Source organism: Heptranchias perlo, chromosome 22 (assembly GCF_035084215.1).
Source record: "Heptranchias perlo isolate sHepPer1 chromosome 22, sHepPer1.hap1, whole genome shotgun sequence".
Classification (NCBI taxonomy): domain Eukaryota; kingdom Metazoa; phylum Chordata; class Chondrichthyes; order Hexanchiformes; family Hexanchidae; genus Heptranchias; species Heptranchias perlo.
This window is the reverse complement of record NC_090346.1, coordinates 41,657,776-41,682,494: the sequence shown is the minus strand read 5'-3', so window position 1 is coordinate 41,682,494 and position 24,719 is coordinate 41,657,776. Positions and strand designations below refer to the sequence as shown.

The window sequence follows — 24,719 nt, the reverse complement described above, 5'->3', positions numbered from 1 at the left end:
AGACTGCCTGTGCCGATGGGACCATAAGAGAAAAGCTTCCTGAGCAATATTCATAAGCATGTGGTATATTCTCAATGTAACCACCACTTTAGCATGAATAACTTGGAAATATATCGCCGTTCCTTCATCGTCGCTGGGTCAAAATCCTGGAACTCTCTTCCTAACAGCACTGTGGGAGAACCGTCACCACACGGACTGCAGCGGTTCAAGAAGGCGGCTCACCACCACCTTCTCAAGGGCAAAATTAGGGATGGGCAATAAATGCCGACCTCGCCAGCGACGCCCACATCCCATGAACGAATAAAAAAAAACACTTTCATGCCAGTTTGTGGGTTTACAAATGTTTGTCAGTGAAATAAACAAGATCATAAATAGATCAGTTATCTCAGCATCTTTCAGAGAAATACATTTCTGTTTCGGATGGGAAAGGTTTGATTTTACAGGTACTGGCAATCTAAGAACTCCCTCCAGGGAATTGTTATATGAGAACTCCTGTTATGGTAACTTCTTTAAACAAGACCATTGCAAACAAATATTCAATAAAGAGCCCTCCAGCTCAACAACATGGTCACATTTCTTCTTGAGTCACGCCTGAATGGACCACATTGATGTGTTGTTGCACTGTTCTAACCACAGGCTTCCCAGGATGCTAATAAACATCCTCGTCTGCAAATTGAAGCCTTCTCCACACCAAAATGCATCTCTATGCTCTCCAAGTTCTGCATGATTGATGTCCTACTTTAAATTAATGCCTCTTACATAAACATTATTTTTCAATAAATGATTTACATGTGAACCCTGATTATGCGAGTCTGGCAAAATTGTACAGTGCTGGTTCTTCCTGGGGGGGTGGGGATTATATAGAATATACAGCACAGAAACAGGCCATTTGGCCCAACTGGTCTATGCTGGTGTTTATGCTCCACAAGAGCCTCCTTCCTCCTTACTTCATCTAACTGTATCAGCATACCTTTCTGTTCCTTTCTCCCTCCTGTACTTATCTAGCTGTCCCTTAAATGCATCGGGATGGGCAGTTCCTGTGTCCACTATCATTTCAACCTGGTGTAACGGGAAGAGGCGGGACTAGCAGGATGACATCACGCTCTGGAATTCCCAACAGTACTGTATGCCCCCAATGTACTGTATGCCCCCAACGTACTGTATGCCCCCAATGTACTGTATGCCCCCAACGTACTGTATGCCCCAATGTACTGTATGCCCCCAATGTACATTACGCCCCAACGTACTGCATGCCCCCAACATACTGTATGCCCCAACATACAGTATGCCCCAATGTACTGTATGCCCTAATGTACTGTATGCCTCAATGTACTGTATGGCCTAATGTATTGTATGCCCCAATGTACTGTATGCCCTACTGTACTGTATGCCCCAACGTATTGTATGCCCCAATGTACTGTATGCCCCAATGTACTGTATGCCCTACTGTACTGTATGCCCAACATACTGTATGCCCTAATGTACTGTATGCCCCAATGTACTGTATGCCCTACTGTACTGTATGCCCAACATACTGTATGCCCTAATGTACTGTATGCCCTACATACTGTATGCCCTAACGTACTGTATGCCCCAACGTACTGTATGCCCTAATGTACTGTATGCCCCAATGTACTGTATGCCCCAATACACTAATGTATGCCCCAATACACTAATGTATGCCCCCAACAGTACTGTATGCCCCCAATGTATAGAATGCACCAACGAACTGTATGCCCCCATTGTAAAATATGCCTGCATGCAGCAGGTGTACAGAAAATAGTAAGCTGGCGGAAGTGGGACCCACCAAAGCACTTGGCTGCTGCCAGGAAAACAACTTTCCTGGATAAGTGCCTGTTTTTTGCTCCAATCTGAATTCCCGCAGTATGACCTGCTGGCACTGCTCCCCCAACAGTTGCCCAGTATGACCTGCTGGCACTGGTCCCCCAACAGTTGCCCAGTATGACCTGCTGGCACTGCTCCCCCAACAGTTGCCCAGTATGACCTGCTGGCACTGCTCCCCCAACAGTTGCCCAGTATGACCTGCTGGCACTGGTCCCCCAACAGTTGCCCAGTATGACCTGCTGGCACTGCTCCCCCAACAGTTGCCCAGTATGACCTGCTGGCACTGCTCCCCCAACAGTTGCCCAGTATGACCTGCTGGCACTGCTCCCCCAACAGTTGCCCAGTATGACCTGCTGGCACTGCTCCCCCAACAGTTGCCCAGTATGACCTGCTGGCACTGCTCCCCCAACAGTTGCCCAGTATGACCTGCTGGCACTGCTCCCCCAACAGTTGCCCAGTATGACCTGCTGGCACTGCTCCCCCAACAGTTGCCCAACAACAACAGCAACAACTTGCACCTATGCAGCATCTTTAACTTAAAAGAAAAATCCCAAGGCACTTCACAGAAGTTAAAAATAGATACTGAGCCAAAGAAGGCAGGGTGATCAAAAGCTTGGTCAAAGAGGTGGGTCTTAAAGGAGGTGAAAGAGGTGGAGGGGTTTACGGATAGCATGGGCGCTGAAAGCATGACTGCCAATCATGGTGCCAAGGGAGGGGGGGATGAACAAGAGGCTGATGTCAGAAGAAGGATGAGTTCAAGAGGCCTAGAACACCAAAGGAGGTAACAGGATAGGGAGTCAAAAGCAAAATACTGCGGATGCTAGAAATCTGAAATAAAAATAGAAAATGCTGGAAATACTCCAACAAACCAGGCAGCATCTGTGGAGAAAGAAACAGAGCTAACGTTTCAGGTTGATGACCCTTTGTCAGTTCTGACAAAAGGCCATCGGCCTGAAACGTTAAATTTCTTTCTTTCTCCACAGATGCTGCCTGGTTTGTTGAGTATTTCCAGCATTTTCTGTTTTCATAACAGGGTAGGGAGGGTGAGGCAATGGAGGGATTTAAACACGAGGCCGAGAATTTTAAATCTGAGACGTCGGGGACTGCTAGCCAATGTAGGTTAGCTAGGACAGGGAGGATGGATGATCTGGTTAGGATACAGGCCGCAAGGTTTTGGATGAGCTGAAGTTTACAGAGAGTGGAGGATGGGAGGCCGGCCGGGAGAGCATTGGAATGGTTGAGCCTAGAGGTAAAAAGAGTACGGATGAGGATTTCAGCAGCTGATGGGCGTGGCAGGGGCAACGGAAGTAGAACATGGAGAGGATACAGAGTTGGAATAGGATGCCGAGTTTGCAAACAATCTTGCTCAGCCTTAGCCAGTGGCTGAGGAGAAGGGTGGACTCAACGTTGAGGGTATGAAGTTTATGCTAGGGGCAGACGACAGTGACTTTGGTCTTCTCAATGTTTAGCTGGAGGAAATTGTGGCTCATCCAAGACTGGATATCCAACAAGCGGTCTGACAGCACAGAATCAGTGGAGGAGTCGAGAAAGGTGCAGGATAAGTAGAGCCGCTGTTTCCATAATCAACCCACCTAGTGGGCACTCCAGTTAGGCTGGTACGGCACAGGTTCCCACCCACTTTCTTTAAATTGCCTAATCAGGATCGAGCTTGTTAAATTTGCGGTGAAGAAATCTCGCTGCAGCTCTGTTGTGGCAGTGGAGCTGGATCATGGATCTTCAGCCTCACAGTTCCTTCCATCATGTTACAATCTTCTTTGCTGGAACAATCCATTGTCCCTGCTCATCTATAAAAACTGGTTGTTATCATAGGTGAGTATGGGTGCCTGCAATGAATGCAGTGGACTCTGGTTATAATGATCAATTTGGGCAGGTCCACATTATAACTGCTATACCTGAGGCTGTCATATTCTGTTCCTCTGAACCCACAAAACCATTTCAATGACAATATATAACTGCTGATAAGCAGAGTGCATTATTGAAAGTAACACCAGCTGGTTACTGTACAGATTCCACTCAGCAAAGCACCTGTTTCTCTAAACATCCTCCATGGAATACCGTACTCACAAGAGCATCACAGCATTAAACAAGCAAATCGTTTTTGTATAAAGCAATTGAAATATTTTTGAACAAAATGGAAATTTCTTTAACAAAATTTACAATTTCAACAATTGGTCCGGACGAATTTACTCTACAAAGTTTCCCAAACGTTAGCTGAAACTCAGATTGAAGTACTGTATTACCATGACTAGAATTCTCCAATTATTTTTAACCTGTATGCGATCAAAAGATGTTCGTGCTTCTTGAATACATTCTGCATCCTTTTCTTGTAGTTTCTGGCTGCAGTCGCCAACTGTTCTTCCCGTGATCTGTACGCAGAGCGAATGTCCTTGAGCATGCTATCCACAAATCTCTTCAGGTAAGGCTGGTCAGCTGAGGGCTTAGTGTTGTCATTGCCAGGTTTCACTACGTTATCCACATAGTCCTTACACAGAACAATGAGAAGCAACATACCATTAGCATGTTTCGACTATTTTTGTAGAGACTTGCATACAGGCAAGCTTGAACACTGCATTTACAACGCTCTGAATTTTCTGAAGTTATATTTAATTATTAACTTCACTTACAGTAACATCTTCAATGTAGCGGATAAGTCGCATGCGATATTCCTCGTTCAGTTCTTTCAGATGGAGCTGCAATTGAGAGTTCTCAGTTTCAATCTCCTTTAATTGACTCTGCGAACCTAGCAATGCCTATTGGGGAGTACAAGAAGGAAACACATTAGTGTTCTAGATTTCAAAGAAACCATTTCATGCAAAGAAAACGCCAAGTGTCACAGTAAAAGTTTGCTTTACTGTTTAAAAATTACCAAGAACTATTTGAGTTCTTTTCTCAGTTGCATGGGAAGAGTTTCCACTGTAATGATTTAACATTCAATATAAATATCTGTGGAAGCATAGAATAAGAAAGCAGCGGTTACTTATGAATTGGCAGACACAATAAGGAAGTCCTGCCTAGCTATAATGTTAAAGCCTTCTGGAATTTGAGGCTTGGGCTTCATTTGAGAATGACTTTCACCAGCAACAGCTGGACTGGTTGTGGGTAGAAGGGAATAGAATTACATAGAATTTTACAGCACAGAAACAGGCCAAATAGGTCTATGCCAGTGTTTTTGCTCCACATGAGCCTCCTCCCACTCTACGTCATCTCACCCTATCAACATATCCTTCTATTCCTTTACCCCTCATGTCCTTATCTAGCTTCCCCTTAAATGCATCTATGCTATTCGTCTCAACTACTCCTTGTGGTAGCAAGTTCCACATTCTCACCACTCTCTGAGTAAAGAAGTTTCTCCTGAATTCATTGTTGGATTTATTAGTGACTATCATATTTAATGGTCCCTAGTTTTGGGCTCCTCCACAAGTGGAAACATCTTCTCTACAAATACTGTACAGTACAATCCTTACTAAACTGTACAAGATCAGTATCTGTTGGAATGGCATTCATGTCACTCATGGAGATGCCCATGGGCTAGATAGTTTTACTTCACAGATAATAATAACGTAGACTAGGAGAAATGAAAAATAGGCACGATTGGCAGCAACCTGGTGACAAGACAGAAAGATATTTGTCCCAGGTTAGAATCCACAATAGATCAGAATTCCATTGGTCTTCCATGTACACCTGAGTTCTGACAGTGCTTAATTCGGCACCTAAAAATGGACAGACATTCCCAAAAGGATAATCGGGCTGGCGATTGTCCCTCCCCTTTCCACCGATATATGTCCAAAAAAAGTCAGATTTAACCAGTCTTTTCAACTAATCTTACTTCTTACCACTGTTTGCTCTGCTAGTTTGTGCTGTGTGTTTCGGATAGCTCTTTTGGCCTCTTGAAGTTCTTTGCCCATCTTTACTCTAAAGCACAAGTTATAGTCAGTATTTAAAATCAACATACAGTTAATTAGTGGAAATATTATCATTTGCAACTTGTTATAAAGCAGTGAGCTAAAAAAAAATCCTCTATTCAGTGTCTCAGTGTATGAGTAGAGTAATACCAAACTTAGAGACAACCATCCCTGAGAAAATAAAGGGACTACATTATAGAGTGACAATACAATAGCAGTTACAAGAATGTATTAAAGATTCAAGCTATATTATCCACCACCCCCAATGGTTCAGTGTACAGATGCTCTGCTTAGTGTGGTGCTGTGCCATCTAGACCAGGAAAGTTATAGGTTCAATCCCTGAACTGTGCTTAGTTAGCTGATCTCAGTCAGGGTGCCAGTAGAGGTGCTAAGTAGTGCTCTTGGGTTAGGGATGTGGAAAGAAAATCAGCCGGGATTCCCACTCTTTCTTGCTGTTAAATGATCTCCGCACATGTTGATCAAACATATAGTACAAAACTTTGTAATGAGATAAAATGCTCATCAGTTGTCTTAAAATTGTGTGAAACAGAGGCTGTTAGGAGTTTGGGGAGATCAGATATATGCTGTAAATAATGCCAGACTAACAAACAATATCATTAGTGTACAATGCAATGAGGCTGATCTCATCTAATCATAAATGGATATAAAAGAGGTTTGAACTTTAGGCAATAATGGTGCACACTTACATTCTTTCTTCCATTGCATTTTGCTGTTTTTCATGGTTTAGCTTCATTATTTCTATTTGTTCTTTGATCTGATCCTGGTTACCTAACAACTGAGACAAAAGCATCAACCTTCATTGATGGGCCCAATTTCCACGCCAAAACCTCAAAATGTATTTTTCAGTTTGCAAAAATGACAAGCAAAATGCCCTTTGTTTATGTACAATTAATATAACAGTCCAAGCAAAATCTGACATCATAGTCTTAAGCAGTTTTAAATGTTGAGAATGTATCAGTCAAAAAAGGAGAGAAATGTTGTTCAACAAGTTTCAAAAAGCTAATTCACAAGGCACGACTAGGCATCAAAATATTTAGAAATGTGATATTCTTTGTAAGTTATTTTCTCCATTTTCTTCCCCTCCCCCCTCATGCCAAACACCAGTCTCCTCCTCAGAGACTGACTGCCCTTTCACAAGACACACTGAGTATTTTCTATGGCCAACTGAAAATGTACAAGATCATTACAAGTTGCCTTCCGAATTTTCCTTTCTCTACTTCGAGGTCGTCCAACTGAGACTCGTAACTCATCATGTGGGTAATGACTAAAATACTTCTGGGTATATTTTTTCTCTCTCGATTTTTGTCCCCTTTCTGACCATTTGTCACTGCTGAAGAGGAAAAATCACAGACGTCTCCATTACCACAAGCAATATTGTTCTGCAATCTGTTGACATGAGATGGGCAAGTGATACAATGCCAGCTTTCCCTCAGCCCGAGATGGAACCCACGTGCTGCATGGCACTCCATCTGTAGGCTTCGACTTCTGAATATTTTATTTCATGTAGGCCGCTGGCCATTTTGAAGCAAAGGCACTTTTAGGGACAATCCTTTAGAACTTTAAGATGCTTCAGATTTCTTTTGTATACTTCCTCCATTCCATAAGGTTTCAAATTTTAAGACTGTCTAAGATTTTCAAGGACTGACTGTTCCAGGGCTAATATGAATATGCGGGTGACACTATATCACCATCCAAACAGTTCATTCTCATTTGAATCCACTTGACTTCTGATTGATTCTAGTATTTTGAAACTAGTCTACCATCATGTATTTCTATTGGAGTCATATGAGAGCTGTATGAACCAATTCAATCCTAAAGTGCAATTGCCACATTTTAACACAGCAATTCATGTGAAACAGACAAATAAGAATTCAGAAAAATTCCATACTTCAGCACTTTTGATTAACACTTACATTTCTCTCAAGTTTGCCACGCTCGTATTCAGAAGCTAACGCCTCTTCAGGCTGGATGTACCATAAACATAAAGGCAAACTGATTAATGTTACTGCAAATTTATTATTTAAAAGCCAACTGGTTGGCCTTGAAGAAAAGTGTTTACGCACAATTGCACATACACCCAAAGGCTTCAATGGGATCTGACAGACTCTCTCTTGCAATGCTGCCTAATGCTGTAAAGCTACCATTTGCTGACAATAATTGATCAACATTAGCTTTCACACAATGAGCTCAGGGAGATCTAAACTTGCAAAAACCTGGACCATTAGTTTAACACCAATTGCAATGTATTAAGAACTGTTTTGCAGGTGAGAAATAAAACTATAAGGCATCCATGGTTACAGATCATCACTGGGAGAGCAGCTCACAGCCACAGAGCATGACTTGGAGCAGCCCAAGACAGGTGCAGTGGAGCCTGAAACTAGGAGCAGGGTCTGGAATGGCCTGAGATGGCAGGTTGAGATGGAAAGTTAGGTGGAGGCCAGACCAATCAACGTGAAGGATGATGGTCATGTGTTACCGCAGAACCATCAGATTGCAGAAAATGGGCTTTCACCATTGATTTCAGCTAATGTACCAATCGAATCCCAGAAAAAAAGAGCTTCAGCATTGACTTTAACAACAGACAGACCAACTCGGTCCTTTTTACTAATATTATCTGATCGCCCACGGTGCTGCTCATGTGGATGGGAGACAGTAGACTACCTCGGAGACTGGCAACACTGGTTACTGACAGTCAGGCCTAACATATGCAGTGGGGTCAAAGGTTGAATGGGTGTTACAGGCCACAAAGGCAGAGAGAGGAAATATAGTGCTTGCGGGAGATCAAAAGAGCAACACTGAGGGCGCAGAGTTAATATGGTAGAGAAGGGCAAAGAGAAAAATACCTCAGGGAGTAGAGTGGGTAGAGCCGAATCTGCTGAGAAAGGAGACATGTGGAACCAATAGTTGGTGAATGTGCTGTAAGATGTAATGGGTAACTGCATTGGTAAGTTTTGTACTTGTTTTTCAAAATTCTTGAATTGTGTGTGTTGTTATTCACAGTGATATACAGGAGAGTGGGTGACAAAGCAAATAGCTGCTAGTAGCTTTATCTACATATGTCTGAGCTCATCACATGGTTATTTGACTCAATCAGAAAATGACGTATTTTGGAAAGCCTACTTTATGCAAAGAGTTTACTATTGATAGATAGAAGATAGATTTCAACAGACCTAATTACTATTTATGTATTATTGTTCAGCATTGCAATCACATCCAACCAGCAGATTCCAGGTCATGACCTAATAGATTCAAATTGCAACCGAGCCCCGGCTTTATCCCTACCCAGTCCTGTCATTTAACATAAATCAGACTGGAGTCAACTTTTATGCTCTTTTTGACCTGTATATTGCGGATTCAACATCCGTGGCTAATACTGCATTTATACTGCAGCTACCAGTAACTGCAGTGTCCGTTCCAGTCAGGCAGTCCCCTATTTAAACAATCTGGTTGGACTTTCTCTCCAGGAGAGAGTTTTGCACATGTAAGGGTACATGTGCTCCTCCCCCAGCAGGTAAAATTTAAATCTTTGGAGAGTACAGCAGTATCTACATTGTCCGAACATTTAAATTAACCCTAAATAGGATTAACAAGTGCCCAAAGGGCTTTGTAGATTAGGTTTTTGTAAACAATTTTACAACACCAAGTTATAGTCCAGCAATTTTATTTTAAATTCACAAGCTTTCGGAGGCTTCCTCCTTCGTCAGGTGAACGATGTGACCTGACGAAGGAGGAAGCCTCCGAAAGCTTGTGAATTTAAAATAAAATTGCTGGACTATAACTTGGTGTTGTAAAATTGTTTACAATTGTCAACCCCAGTCCATCACCGGCATCTCCACATCATAGATTAGGTTTGACACTGCACCAGAGATACAGGCTACCCTTTCTAGGAAGTCTTACATCTTTCTTTTCAGAGTCAGACGGGGCCCTAACTTCGGATTCACGCGACAAGATTAGTAAAACCACTTGCAGCATCTCTTAATTTATTACTAAATGTGTGAGACTGTGTGGACGAGAGACCCAGTGAATGAAATGTAATTGTGTAGTCAATGAAGAGGTTACCTTCATCTTCTGGCTGCTGAGCCTGGCTACAAGATCCTTTACCCTGTTTAATTCGGCTGTAGCTTCATCATAAATGGCTCGGGATTTTGCGTAGTCGTCCTGTTCCCTGATTAGCAAATTCCTGGAATTGGCCAAATTCAAGAGCTCCAGGCTCAGCTCGTCATTTTTTACAACCTGTGGCAAAGCATAAATTTTAAAAATCAGCCCCACCCACAAAAGCATATGGGGGTGAAAAGGTCTCATTTTATAGGATAGAATATCTAGAAGGTTGCTTGTTTTAATTTGTGATAAAGCAAAAGTTTTGGATTGAATTTAAACTTTAATTGCCCTATCTTTGGACTTTTCCCCTTATGTTTAATATTTAAATAATGTTTTGTTTATTCCCTATTTTGATGCCTTTATATTTCGATTTAACTGGTTTGTTTTAGGTTTCCTAAGATTCAAATAAACTTTTGGCTAAAGACCACGTGGGCCTCGCCTCTGCCCTCAGTCAGGGATCAGACCTTGAGGTGAGACCTCTCGTCGCCCCACTGTTCTTATGCCAGAACCAGCGCTCGCTTCACTTCATCCTCGGGGTCACCGAGTCCATCAATCGGATCTCCGAAGAGTCTTCCCGTAAAATTCCGCAATCCCCGGCGCAAATGAGTGCAGCTCAGTGGCATTCTCCAAAGCGGCAGTCAGCAATGGTATCAGCGCCCTTACAGCGGCACTTATCAAACAAGGAAATTACCCAACAATGAACCAGCGTTTACCATTTTACACTGGCACGTTAAAACGACAGCTCAGGTGGCACCTTGCAGTCCTTTACAGCTGCCTGTGCTCAGGATGATATTTTTACAAGCACGATCTCGTTTCACATGTTAACACATCATTAATCAAACTACGTGATATGCACATGATTGCTGATCAAGAATAATTTAGCAATTTCACTTTACAAAAATTGATGCAACACACAACATGGGTTCAATTTCGAAATGGTGGCAGGTTGGCAGCGGAGGGGGTGGTGAGGGCACATGGCAAACACGAATAAAAAAAAATTACCTTTTTCGACGCGATTGCGATGTAATTGATGGTGATAAAAGTTGTTTCCGGGTTTCGTGTCCGGCAGCCAGCACGATTGACAGGCTGGCTGCCGACAGGAGCTGTAACGCCGAAGTTGGGTGGGGGGAGAGAAAGAGAGAGAGAGGCAATGGAAGAGAGAGTGGGGGCGCTGAAGATCGGGGGGTGGGGGAGAGGGAGAGATCGGGGGGAGAGTGGAAGATCGGGGAGGGGGAGATCAGAGGGGGACAGGGGGAGATCGGGGGGGGGGGGGGGAAGAGGGAGAGATCGGGGGGAGAGGAGGAGATCGGTGAGGGGGAGATCAGAGAGGGACATCGGGGGGGAGAGGGGGAGATCGGGGGGAGAGTGGAAGATCGGGGGGGGAGAGGGGGACAGGGGGAGATCGGGGGGGGAGAGGGGGAGATCGGGGGGGGAGAAGAGGAGATCGGGGGGAAGAGGAGGAGATCGGCGAGGGGGAGATCGGAGAGGGACACGGGGGGGAGAGGGGGAGATCGGGGAGACACGGGGAGATCGGGGGAGACACGGGGAGATCGGGGGGGACACGGGGAGATCGGGGGGAAGAGGAGGAGATCGGCGAGGGGGAGATCGGAGAGGGACACGGGGGGGAGAGGGGGAGATCGGGGGGACACGGGGAGATCGGGGGAGACACGGGGAGATCGGGGGGGACACGGGGAGATCGGGGGGGAGAGGGGAAGATCGGGGGAGAGAGGAGGAGATCGGGGGTAGGGTGAGATCGGAGAGGGACAACGGGGGGGAGAGGGGGAGATCGGGGGGACACGGGGAGATCGGGGGGGACACGGGGAGATCGGGGGGGGAGAGGGGAAGATCGGGGGGGAGAGGGGAAGATCGGGGGAGAGAGGAGGAGATCGGGGGTAGGGTGAGATCGGAGAGGGACAACGGGGGGGAGAGGGGGAGATCGGGGGGACACGGGGAGATCGGGGGGGGAGAGGGGAAGATCGGGGGGGGAGAGGGGAAGATCGGGGGAGAGAGGAGGAGATCGGGGGTAGGGTGAGATCGGAGAGGGACACGGGGGGGAGAGGGGGAGATCGGGGGGACACGGGGAGATCGGGGGGGGAGAGGGGAAGATCGGGGGGGGAGAGGGGAAGATCGGGGGAGAGAGGAGGAGATCGGGGGTAGGGTGAGATCGGAGAGGGACAACGGGGGGGAGAGGGACATCGGAGACGGAGACATCGGGGGAGAGGGAGACATCGGGGGAGAGGGAGACATCAGAGAGGGAGACATTGGACATCGGAGCAGGGTGGAAAGGTAGGTTTATTTTGTTTTTTAACTTTGTGCAATGGTTTTTTATTTAATTTATTTCGTTTATTTTTGCCTGATCCGGCCCTTCACACCTCATTTCACCAGGCATGAATCGGAAGCCGTGGGAAAGCCCAGCTAAGTTTAAAATCGTTTTAACTATCTACTACATCAAAAATAAAGTATCTTAAGTACCTCAAATTAGGTACATTTGGTTCTTTAACTTTCCCGGCGGGACTTCCGCATCCGTGAGGCGCGCGCGCACACGGGCTCGTCTGTGAGGAACCCGGAAGTCAGCGGGTTGCAGTCGGCTTCCTCACCCACCCAGGATTGCCCCGAGTTTTGCAGCCGCCCGCTCCTAAAGCACCCGCAATTTCCTTTGAAAATCGGGGCCCATCTGTCACAAATTAACTTTACAACACTGACAGTTTGCTACAGTACAGCATTCACAATATGAACTAATAACACCTAGGGACAGTAAAGTTTCACGACAGTTTGTTTATTTTCCATTACATTGAAAACAAAAGAAAGATAGATTCAGATCAAATCTGATTTAAGATCAGCATATTTTCTGGTAATTGAGAATTAATTTTAAGAGTGCTTCACTATGTTAACAAAGAGCTGCCCAATTTGGATACAGTTTATGAAAACGACACGAGACACATGGCAAATTATCAGATGGGTTTTCAACATCTTTAAACCCGACTAAAACCTCTTATTAACTTTGCACCCACCTCATTTTCATGCTTTTTACTCAGGGCCAGATAATTGCTCTTCAGGACAATGTATTCATCTGCCAGCTCCTTACGATTTTTTTCTATTGCCTTCAGACGATCCTTGGCCATCTTATATTCATGTGCGCTTTTATCCTTCTGCACTTCTAGCTCCACGGTTTTGTTTTCAAGGATTAAAATCTGCAAAATGAGAACATCAGCATGATTGATACTGAAAGAAAAAGGAACACACCCTCCAGATATCTTTTTAAGAGTCTGCGAAACTTGTGAACAGTTGTAACGGCCTAGTGCTGCTGAATGTCAATCCTCAACGTCCGTATTTGTGTCAGAAATAGAGGCCTGGAATCACGGCGTGTTTTCCGCCCAAATATCAGCGCAATCTGGGCGGAATCGACTGAAATAGCACGAAAGACCGCAAAATTTAAAACGTAAGTGAGTTACGGCAATAAACACTTTTACGCCGGTTCAATTTGCCCAAAGCAGTCCCCCGCCCACAAGACAGCTTATTGATTTGTGTCAAGTTTCCTGAGTCCTTTCTCAAAATGTGGAGATGCCAGTGATGGACTGGGGTGGACAAATGTAAGGAATCTTACAACACCAGGTTATAGTCCAACAAATTTATTTTAAAATCACAAGCTTTCGGAGATTATCCCCTTCGTCAGGTGAATGAGTGAAAGGTTCTCAAATCGCATATCTTATATTAGGCTGAGACACCATCACACCAATCAAAAGGTGTCGTTGGTGTTCAGACAGATTAGCCACGGAGAACAGTACGTCCCAAAGAATATACATTGTGTCAAATTACACAGACAGAGAGAAAGAGACCCAAATGGCAGAGAGAGAGAGAGAGAGAGAGAGAGAATATTAAAAACAGATAACTTTTTTTCCCCCTTGCTGGTGGGGTTACGTGTAGCGTGACATGAACCTAAGATCCCGGTTGAGGCTGTCCTCATGGGTGCGGAACTTGGCTATCAATTGGCTATCAATGAGGACGGCCTCAACTGGGATCTTGGGTTCATGTCACACTACACGTAACCCCACCAGCAAGGGGAAATAAAAGTTATCTGTTTTTAATATTCTCTCTCTCTCTCTTTCTCTCTCTCTGCCATTTGGGTCTCTTTCTCTCTGTCTGTGTAATTTGACACAATGTATATTCAGTGTACTGGAACATACTGTTCTCCGTGGCTAATCTGTCTGAACACCAACGACACCTTTTGATTGGTGTGATGGTGTCTCAGCCTAATATAAGATATGCAATTTGAGAACCTTTCACTCATTCACCTGACGAAGGGGATAATCTCCGAAAGCTTGTGATTTTAAAATAAATTTGTTGGACTATAACCTGGTGTTGTAAGATTCCTTACATTTGTCCTTTCTCAAAGGGAGGGAGGGAGCATTACACCTCTCAAAAACACCCCAACGCTCTTTGTATACAATGATTTGGTTTGAAGTGCAGTCATTGTTGATATGTAGGTGAAAATATTTCTGCTTCTGCACTAATATGCCAGAAATTTAAGGTCATCTGGATTGTGTAAATCATATTTAAAACAGCATCATTTAGCCCTGATTTACAAAGATGCAAATCTTCCTTCAGCATTCAAGAATCAGTTAAAACAATTTCAAATAGGCAAAGGACCAAGAACAAAGCAGATAATTTTTTAAAATTAGGAAGAAAAAAAGGTGAGAAATTTAGGAAAGTAAAAGCAACTGAAACATAAGAAAAGGAAAGCAGTATAAAATGAAAAATAAAGGGCTATACTTCCCTCCATTGTCTAATTTTAGTCGAAAGTCGATGTGAATATAAAACGCACTTTGTACTTGCACCTGCGTTTAGGCTAAAATTAATGGACGGAGAAAAATATTCCCCCAACCAGGAGGAAAAAATTATTTTTAAAAATGAGATGGATTACAGAATAAATACCCCGAACAGTAACTATGGCGCTGCCCATTCATTGCTGGAACACAGGATTGAACCTTGATAGGTGGATGGGATGAAATTCTCTATCCCGATTATATATGGTTCCGAGGTGAAACGACTCCAGGCACTCAAGGCAGTGTGTCGTGGATATGTTCTAGTTGGGATTTTATGTGGACAAAACTAGTCACCCATTTTTCATCTGCCTTGGTTATATTCATTGCTTTACACTCATATTGCAGCACAGTTACTCAGTTTGGTGTTTCCCTTTGGAACAAATTTATGTTCTTTTCTATTTCTAGATATTCTCCGGTTGACTGAACATTCTCAATATCCAATTCTTTTGATGTATTATCCCTTTCACTGGCCATATTCACAAGCTAAATGAACTCTAACATTCTGAATGCTGCATCCATCAACAGTTAACGCTGGGGAGAAATCAAGAAACTATTCCCAGCCAAATGGCAGCAATGACTGATCCTAAAAGATGCAGGTCTCAAATCAGACATCCAAATCAACAGAAGTAAAGCAAAGTCTCCATGTCAGTGGCTGCACATCTTGTTGCTAAGCAACATACTAACGTCATGGAGCAGTCATACCTTTCCACAGACTGCGAGCTAGGACCTAGAAGAAGGTGCTCAAATATTTTTATGAGCCTGAGTCGGTGCAGAAGTATTAAAACAAATCTGGCTAGAGACTTGTAAAGTTTATAATGTCTGTGTGAGTCAGATTTCTCAGTGTTGAGATTCTACTTCCTTAACTCATTGGCCTGCTGTAAAACTGCTTAACTGGTGGCTCACAGTTCTATGGCGTGAAATAAATTCTCAAAACTGAGAAAACTCCCTGAAGAAATGCCATGAACTTCCTGGGATTGCACAGTGCTCCCCCACGATCATACTTGGTTTGGTTTTTCTGGCGGTGATACTGAGGCCAATTTAAGAAAAAGGCTCTGTCATATATCTCCCACAGTACTTAATGCCTTGGTTAATTCTGACTTTGCTCAAACTGAATTGTATTCTTTTTAAAATTAAGAATAAAAAGGGCCATTAAACCCATCCAGCTCACCTGTTCATTTGGATCCATATTTTTTTTTCACACCAGTTTTCTTCCCTCCCCTCACCTCCTGAAGGTGTGAACTTGCTAGAGTATGATTTCACCCAAGTGGTCATTATTCACACATGAGCCTCAACAATGAGTTACAGCAGGCTACTCGACTACAGGTGACATCACAGCTGAGCCCAATCCTGTGTTAACTTGATGATAAAAACATTTATGTTTTTATTTCAGTTAACATAATATTGCTGCTATCATTGCCTTAAAAACATCCTTCTCATCAACAACATCCTTCTTGTTGTTTATGCCTCAATGTTGTTTATGTCTCGAGGGCAATTAGGGATGGGCAATAAATGCTGGCCTTGCCAGCGACAGCCACATCCCATGAACGAATAAAAAAAATGAATCTTTAACAAGTTCTCCCCCCTCTGATGCCCACTTCTTGATAAAATGCTTTTGAAAGTATTGCAGATAGTTTAGATAAAATACATTGATCTCTACACAATGTTGCAATTTCCATCTCCTTCTCTTCCAGGCACAGATTTTTTATCAGTAATAATGGTTTGGTTTTCTAATTTTCATTAGATGTTTTTGAATTGTCACTTATTTGTCTTTTAATGGATATTTTATCCAATTGTTTCTGCCCCTCCTTCATTTGCCTGAGTACTTTGCCAAGTCTTGCTGTTATTAAGTAGGAAGCATACGAGCAGACAAAAAAGGCCAGACAGGAAAAGACCAGCTGGTCCATCAAGCCTCTCCTATACTGTCACAGTGCAACGTATGTACACCATGAAGCCCATTTCCCCCCCCTCCCCCGTTCCCCCCAACCCCATCCAGGCAGCCCGTAATCCCCTGGGAGAGCCATAAAAAACAGAGAAAAAACCCTAGCCAATTTAGGGGAAAGAAACTCTGGGAAATTCATCTCCGACCCTTGAAGGCAATCAAACAAGTTCCTGGAACACACAATGACTGGGAGACACATCCTCAGTAGCCCACCCATGTTCCACACGCAGCGATGTTGTCTGCAATCAGGAACTCATCCAGCTCCCTTTTGAATGTTTGCTGCAAATCCTCATTCACTGCACGTGCCAGCAACTTGCTCCATAGGTCAGCATCTCTCTGTAAAAAGAGGTAACTGCTGACCTCTAACCTAGTTCTGTGCTTCCATTACCGATAATCATGTTCCTTGGTCCTCCCTAACCTATCAAACTCAGATAGCCTATCCACATTTTAAAACCTCAATCAAATCTCCTCAAAGTCTATGGGGTAGATTTTGACTTTGTGCGATAGTGCAAAATGGGTGATAGCAAATCGGCAGCCTGTTTTACATCTCTCCCGATTTTTATTTCCATTGACTTCCAGAATAAAAAGTCCAGCCTAGTAAACCAACCTATTAACTTGTTCAAAAAATTCAACCAGATTGTTGAGACACATTGAGAGTCTTTAATAGCACCTTCTCTGCAAGGTGGTCACACAGTGTATCTCTAATGACCCCTTGCCTATAATTCCTTGTTTTGACTTGTTGCCTTTGTTAAATGGCACCACATGGGGCTTTCCTCCAGTCCTTGGGAGCAGTCCCAGACCCTTAGCAAGCCGTTAAACAAATGAGCAAGGAGCTCACAGAGCACAAGTCCACATTTCTCTTGAGCACCCTTGGGTGCTTTTGTTTCTTTTGAAGAGGTGCCACAAAATGCAACATCGGTTGCATTGTGGAAATTCAACTAAGCAGCAAAACTGTACGAGATTGCTTGTAATGATGTGCAAGTGACATCCCCAGCTTTGCAGATCATAAAAACCTGCACGAACATTGCAGCTTATTGACGGAATCTTACAGTAAATAAGACATAGCTAATTCATTAAATAAACTAATACTTAGTTTAATGGTCTAACTTTCTAACATTAAGAATACATTTTTGATTGAAGTTGAAGGATTTTTGTTACTTAACCATTAGGAATTCTGGCAGAAGTTCCACATGGATGGGAGTAATTATCGTCAATCGCACCTGTTAGCAGGGAAAGGTTTATCTCTCTGTTTATTGAATGGCATTTGCTTGTTGCAGTTCACTTAGCAGCTCCAGTGTTTAATTTTGATACATCAAAATTCAGGATGATGCTGAGAAGCTTTGACATACTGAGACTTTAATATCTCAAGAGTTGTGCTTGTGATACTCTCCTACATTGTCTAGCCGTTCTCCTACTATCTTAGGCTGCTGAGTTTAAATATGATCCAACTTGCGCTCTATAAATTCTATGGTTAATTTCCACCCCCCCCCACCCAGCCCCCCAACCCTCGCCCCCTCCATAACATGCCGGCACTGGTCTGTTTAACTCTGGTTGTCTCTCTCTCTCTCTAACTCACAGTCAGTGCACAGAATGGTCAGTATGAAACTGGGAGTCGGAACAGTCAGTGCTGTTGTCATCTTTGCCACTTGGTTAATTCACGTGAATTTAGCAGCACTGGGAACAGCAGGTCTCAGATATTCAATATATCAACATTCAGTTTGTCAAAACTCTGCTTTCTGACCCTGCTCAGATTCTACGCAATGTATCCTCTGTGTGTGTGTGTGTGTGTGTGTGTATCATTGTGGGCTTCCTGGTTTCATTGTCTCAAGTCTTGAGATGACTTTGTCCTCCCCCATAACAGCAAGAAAGGGTGCTGGTCAATGTTTGATTGCTACTGGGGCAACCAGACTATGTAGAGCTGAAAAGAAAAATCATAAATGCTGCAAATCTGAACTAAGAACAGAAAATGCCGGTCATGTACAGCAGGTTTATCAGCATCTGAAAGATAAAATAAGATTGACTTTCAATTATGATCCTTTATCAGAACTCAGAGTTGAGACCAAGAACCTGGTCAGAGGCTGGGTAATATATTGGGCGTGCGTTCACAAACAGTTTGGGTTTTCTTCATTCCTTTTTGATAGAGTAGTAATTACAATTGTGAATAGAACCATCACATACGTTGTGCAAAGTACCATAATAAGGAATGAGTGTTCCTCGTGGCATCGGTACCTTATTCTTAAGCTCAAAATTCTCAGCTTCATATTGTTCTCGAATCTTATTTGTCTGAATTTGCAAATCAATCAGGTCCTTGGAAATCTAGGCAGATAAAAGAAATCTCTGAGAGTGAATCAGCAAATTAGTTTAAATGCATCTTGAGTTTGCAACAAAATTATGATTACTCTGAAAAACTGCATTGAAATTATTGCTCTGCAAACTCTGCTGATGGATCAATGCTTTGCCAGCTTTGGTATTGAGACAGACAGACCAGGAAAGTGGCAGATTCAACCTCTTGGTCTGTGCTGAGGTAGCTCATTTCAGCCAGGGAAGTGATAAGGGAACTACAAGGGGGCGGCGGAGGGGTGGAGTGGGGGGTTAACCATTCAAGGTTCCTCCTCCTCCCCAAAAATGGACCTAAATCAATTTCTACCCCTTCCTGTCTATGGGGTACATATAGCCACTAGAGGGTTGCTGGCATCTGTGAAAATCCCCGCCCCTACAGGATATTTATATGTAAATCAAATGTCCCCGTCACCTGATCCTAAAGACCAGTCTTTCCAGAACCACCAGAATGAGAAAATAATAACAGGGGTCTAAGTCATCACATCATAAAAACAAGAACCCCTTCCTACACCAGATCATTAATTTTTCCAGATCAGGTGATTGTAGAATAATTGAATCAGTTGACTTCGTTCCCCTCTCTTTCTCTTGCTTCAGGATAATCTTCATCCTGGAATCCATACAGCCAAAAAAAACAAATCCCCAAACCACTCCATGCCACCTGTTTCATTGTTCACATTTTTGCTTTTCACCCATTAAGTTCCCCTCTCTAGGCTGGGTGGACGGGATTTTAGATCTACAGATGTTTGTAGGGAATCTCACCTTCAGTTTTTCTTCCTCGCTGAACACTAGTTTAGAGGAGAGATCACTTTTCGATCCAGCCATCTGCCCCAGCTTTCCCTGAAGTTCTCCCAGCTTGGTGTACAAGCGTTCATTCTTATCACGTAGCTGTACCTATGGGAATAGTGTATATATCAAACCATGATAATGACTAGAGATTCCCGGTAAAGTACTGAATAAATATCCACATGTTAATAACTTAAAGTGTGTAGCACCGTCCAGTAATAGGTACAGTCAGTTCACCTGCTGAAAGCAGGTTTATGCCATCTACCAACCACTCATTTTTTCTTAATTCAGTCTTTTCTTTTGCGTTTGTTAAAGGAGTGGATAAGCCATTTTGGGGTGTTCTCAGGCGGGCCGAGTGTTGTGAAACCCTCTGTGCAAAAATGTCATCTTGTCGGCTGCCAGGAATTGGTTGCATTGCAGCAAGAACCTCATGTACTGGAGTGAAAGCTATTCTGCCAAAGGATTTAATGTTTTTAACCTTAGAGTTGGTTTAAGGCATTAAAAGCTAACAAATGGCAGATGCAGTCAGTGATTTGATGTCCTTGTGCTGAATACTCTAAATACCACCAAGGGCAGAGGTCCTGTAAAATAACAACATTATCACTATGGTAACCTGACATTTTAGTGCTTTTCAAAGAAATAATAGCATGAATTAATAAATGCTTTATCGTTCTTCTGCTAATTTCATTTTAGAAACATCCCAATAGGCAATTTTTTACAAGTTGTGTGAAAGAGAAAAAGCATGTATTTTAAAAGCTGAATTAATTGAAGTACTTTTGAAAATGGCAGTGTTTATTACACAATCCTGTATATGGCGTGAGGGTCTTTATCACAGTATTGTCACTTATGTTGCCACTCTGTACATAGCAGTAGGGGTAACTTGATGCTGCACTTTCAGTCCCCAGAAGAGTTTATAATTACATTTTTAATTTGAAATTGCTTAATTCAAATAATCTGATAATTCATTTTTTTTTAGCACTGAGTTCCAACTTTGCTGCATTATTTATCTTTGTTAATTCAAATTACCGGATTCAAATTTTTGCAGCATAAAAACAGCTTTGAGTTATCAGGAGTACTCTGACTGATATACACATTTGAATTTTTAAGGACAAGTGTCCAAATGGCAGGGCCCTGAAAAAACAATTCATTGGAGCTTACAAAGTACTGAGAATATCAGTTATTGTCCAGCCTATGGATGGATTTACAACAGACCAATGATTCAAAACTCGATTCAAATAAAATAAAGAGGCAAGTAGCTACATTCTTTAAACTTGAATTCTTTGAGACAATATTATTATTCTGTCTAAGATGGGCATAAGGTTCAGTGCTGCACAAAGAGTGTATCTGGGTGCACATTTCAAATACCAGCACTTTTTTCTTTCAGGCCTCCAAACATTTCAATGCAAACATCTGCCAGCCTTCATTTCGCACTTTACATTGACTCAGATTCTGTTAGCTTCACCTAACCTCAAACATGAGCCTTCTGATTCAGAGTTGAGAGCACAATCACTGAGCCAAGCTGACACGTAATGAATTGCTAACCAGGATACAATGATGAACTAGCAATGGAACTCATCATATGGAACAGTACAGCATGTTACCTCGTGCTTGAGGCTATGTAAAGTAATGTTTGGAATTAAGCCAATTAATGGTCTTTTTGGCTATCAACTCTTTTGGAGGCTTTTGTGAGAGGAATTGTGTCCCAGGCCAACCACTTGTACACCACTGTGTATAGGCACAAGTTAGAGTAAAACATAGAAACATAGTAAAAAGGAGCAGGAGTAGGCCATTCAGCCCTTCGAGCCTGCTCCGCCAATCAATATGATCGTGGCTGATCCTCTATCTCAATACCATATTCCCACTCTCTCCCCATACCCCTTGATGCCTTTTGTGTCTAGAAATCTATCTAGCTCCTTCTTAAATATATTTAGTGACTTGGCTTCCCCAGCCTTCTGTGGTAGAGAATTCCACAGGTTCACCACCCTCTGACTGAAGAAATTTCTCCTCATCTCAGTCCTAAATGTCCTACCCCGTATCCTGAGAATGTGACCCCTCGTTCTGGACCCCCCCAGCCAGGGGAAACATCCTCCCTGCATCCAGTCTGTCTGTCAGAATTTTATAGAGTAAAGAGTTAAACAGTTGGAGACTTGGAAGGCTTTATTTAAAGAAAGAAAGAACTTGCATTTGTATAGCACCTTTCATGACCTTAGGATATCACAAAACGCTTTACAGCCAATTAAGTATCTTTGACGTGTCGTCACTGTTGAAGTGCAGGAAACGTGGCAGCCAATTTGTGCACAGCAAGATCCCACAAACAGCAATGTAATAATGACCAGATAATCTGATTTAGTCATGTTGTTTGAGGGATAAATATAAGTTCAAGGAAAATACAGTTAGCCTAGATTTTCCGATCAGCGGTAATTAAATGCTGCATTATCTTATTTGCATTAACATCTGATAACATCCGATCGGAAAATCTAGGCCAATAGGACCAACAACAGACTCTCACACCTCATTTAAAGAGTGGTTTACGGAAATACTCCAGCAAAATGACCGACTATTGGCTCATTCTCTAATATGTCTTCAAAAAAATGCACAAAATTTAAAAAGAAATATTTTAAGGTTGTACATTTTGCTTTCATGTTTGGAGCTGGCATTTTCCAAGTCTTGACTGACAACAGATGGGCATTTCAGCACGGAGACTCATCTCCCAGCACTCTTTATTGTACCACTGATAGCGATGCAACATCGCACAGCCATACTGATGTTGACAAAAACACCTCCTTTACATACTTAACACTGCCAAAGTGAGCTCCTGGCAGTGTTAAAGCACATGAAAATCAATGCACCATGAGTATTTTTTTGCTTCTATATAAAAACTACAGAAACAGCTAAATGATGTAGGTAAACTGTGACTTGAAAAGATTTATTTCACAGAAAGGTTACAGCACGGAAGGAGGCCATTCGGCCCATCGAGTCCGTGCTGAAAGTAGTGGCAGACGGGGCCTTGATTTAATGTTTCCTCCTCTGACAGTGCAGCACTCCCTCAGTACTGCACTGGGAGTAGCAGCTTAGATTATGTGCTCAAGTCTCATCGAGTGGGACTTGAACCCCAGACCTTCTGACGCAGAGGCGGGGAATGCTACCCACTGAGCCAAGGTAGACACTTCGAGCCAAGGTGAACACTTTTGAAACAAAGTAAATACCTGAAAAATTTCCACATTAGGTATGATTAACTTTGGGTTTAGAGTCACAGTGTCTGCACCTTAGGAGTCAAGTGGACACCAGGTTCTATCTGAGATTACAGTATATAAATATACATTATAACAGGGGAGGGGAATTAAACACAGTACCACAACTCACTGCTGTACTCATCACAACAGTGAAAGGAATGACTCTAACTTGAAAATAAAGACTGACATTTTGTTTGGTCAAAGGCAACTCTTTTACACAAAAAAAACCTCATTTTAAAAAAAATTAAAACATTTTTAATGTTAATTTAGATAGGATTCGAGTTTTTAATATTCAGCTGGTCAACAATGAGCTTCAGTGGAGTTTGATTCAGCCCTTCTGACACTCCTCAGAAATTAGGGATGGGCAATAAATACTGGCCTTGCCAGCGACACCCACATCCCATGAACAAATTTAAAAAAACATAAGGCAGTATTTAAACCAGACTAATGTCCAATGTGCAAATTAATTTCTTACATTTTCATTGTTCAGTCGACGAATCTGATCCTTGAGTGCATTGGCTTTCTCGCTCCTGCCTTTGGTGCCCATATCCTCGCCAGACTGGTGCTGCAGTGCCAAGATCCGTGCCCGGTACTGGGTCACCAATGACTGCAGTCAATTGGAAAATAGAGTCAAGGCATGTCTACACCCCTTAGCATGATCACCGTGTCAGCTTTCATCTATAGGGCATGACTGAGCACACAATGGCTGTGTTGCTATAAACAGTTGTTGCTATTACTTCTCTTATTACTCTGACTGGCTGAAGACAAACCCCATTCAACCTTATACGAACTGAGAAGTGGAGCAGAATGAATGCATTGTAAAGCTCCTTGTTACACGTGAGACTGCAGACCTGCCACCAGAGGATTATGCTACAAAAACTGGATGTGGCTCAATTAAAAAAAAAAGATTATGGAATGAAGTAGGGATTAACAGTCAGCTGGAGTCTGTTATGAGGCTGTAACATCCTCGTAGGATTGAAGAACACACCTCCACCTAAATTGAAACAGCTTGGTCCATATCTCGAAAATGTGTTCCAAATATACACCCAATGTTTTATTACATAGAATTTACAGCACAGAAACCGCCCTTTCGGCACAACTGGTCTATTCCGGTGTTTATGTTCCGCACAAGCCTCCCCCGACTCTACTTCATCTAATCCTATCGACATATCCTTCTATTCCTTCCTCCCTCATACGCTTATCTAGTTTCCCCTTAAATGCATCTATGCTATTCGCCTCAACTACTCCTTGTGGTAGCGAGTTCCACATTCTAACCACTCTCTAGGTAAAGAAGTTTCTCCTGAATTCCTTATTGGATTTATTGGTGACTATCTTATATTTATGGCCCCTAGTTTTGGTCTCCTCCACAAGTGGAAACATCTTCTCTACGTTCACCCTATCAAACCCCTTCATAATTTTAAAGACCTCTATTAGGTCACCCCTCAGCATCCTCTTTGCTGGAGAAAAGAGCTCCAGCCTGTTCAGTCTTTTCTGATAGTTATAACCTATCACTTCTGGTATCACCCTTGTAAATCTTTTTGCACCTTCTCCAGTGCCTCGATACTCTTTTTGTAACATGGAGACAAGAACTGTCCACAGTACTCCAAATGTGGTAAATTGCTTCACCGTTTCTGACCTTTCTGTTTTGAGCTTTGCTGTGGGAGTTTGTAACTTCAATTCCAAGTCAATAGGCCAGCTAAACTGAATTTACTGC

The 24,719-nt window shown here is 42.8% G+C and overlaps 1 protein-coding gene across 3 annotated transcripts in view; it reads right to left on the bottom strand.

Annotated features, from left to right (window-relative positions):
• ccdc78 (coiled-coil domain containing 78) overlaps positions 1–24,719 on the bottom strand; it is a 47,192-nt gene that overhangs the window by 8,665 nt on the left and 13,808 nt on the right. For 2 of the 3 annotated variants that reach the window (XM_068003375.1, XM_068003374.1), the window contains exons 8-17: positions 23,481–23,612; positions 19,749–19,880; positions 18,879–18,965; positions 12,899–13,078; positions 9,849–10,022; positions 7,703–7,753; positions 6,476–6,564; positions 5,700–5,778; positions 4,491–4,616; positions 4,137–4,348 (exon numbers count right to left, since the gene is read on the bottom strand). In XM_068003375.1, coding sequence (XP_067859476.1) covers positions 4,137–4,348; positions 4,491–4,616; positions 5,700–5,778; positions 6,476–6,564; positions 7,703–7,753; positions 9,849–10,022; positions 12,899–13,078; positions 18,879–18,965; positions 19,749–19,880; positions 23,481–23,612 — 1,262 coding nt within the window. The remainder of the gene's footprint in view (positions 1–4,136; positions 4,349–4,490; positions 4,617–5,699; positions 5,779–6,475; positions 6,565–7,702; positions 7,754–9,848; positions 10,023–12,898; positions 13,079–18,878; positions 18,966–19,748; positions 19,881–23,480; positions 23,613–24,719) is intronic. The other variant, XM_068003376.1, reaches the window with a different exon arrangement.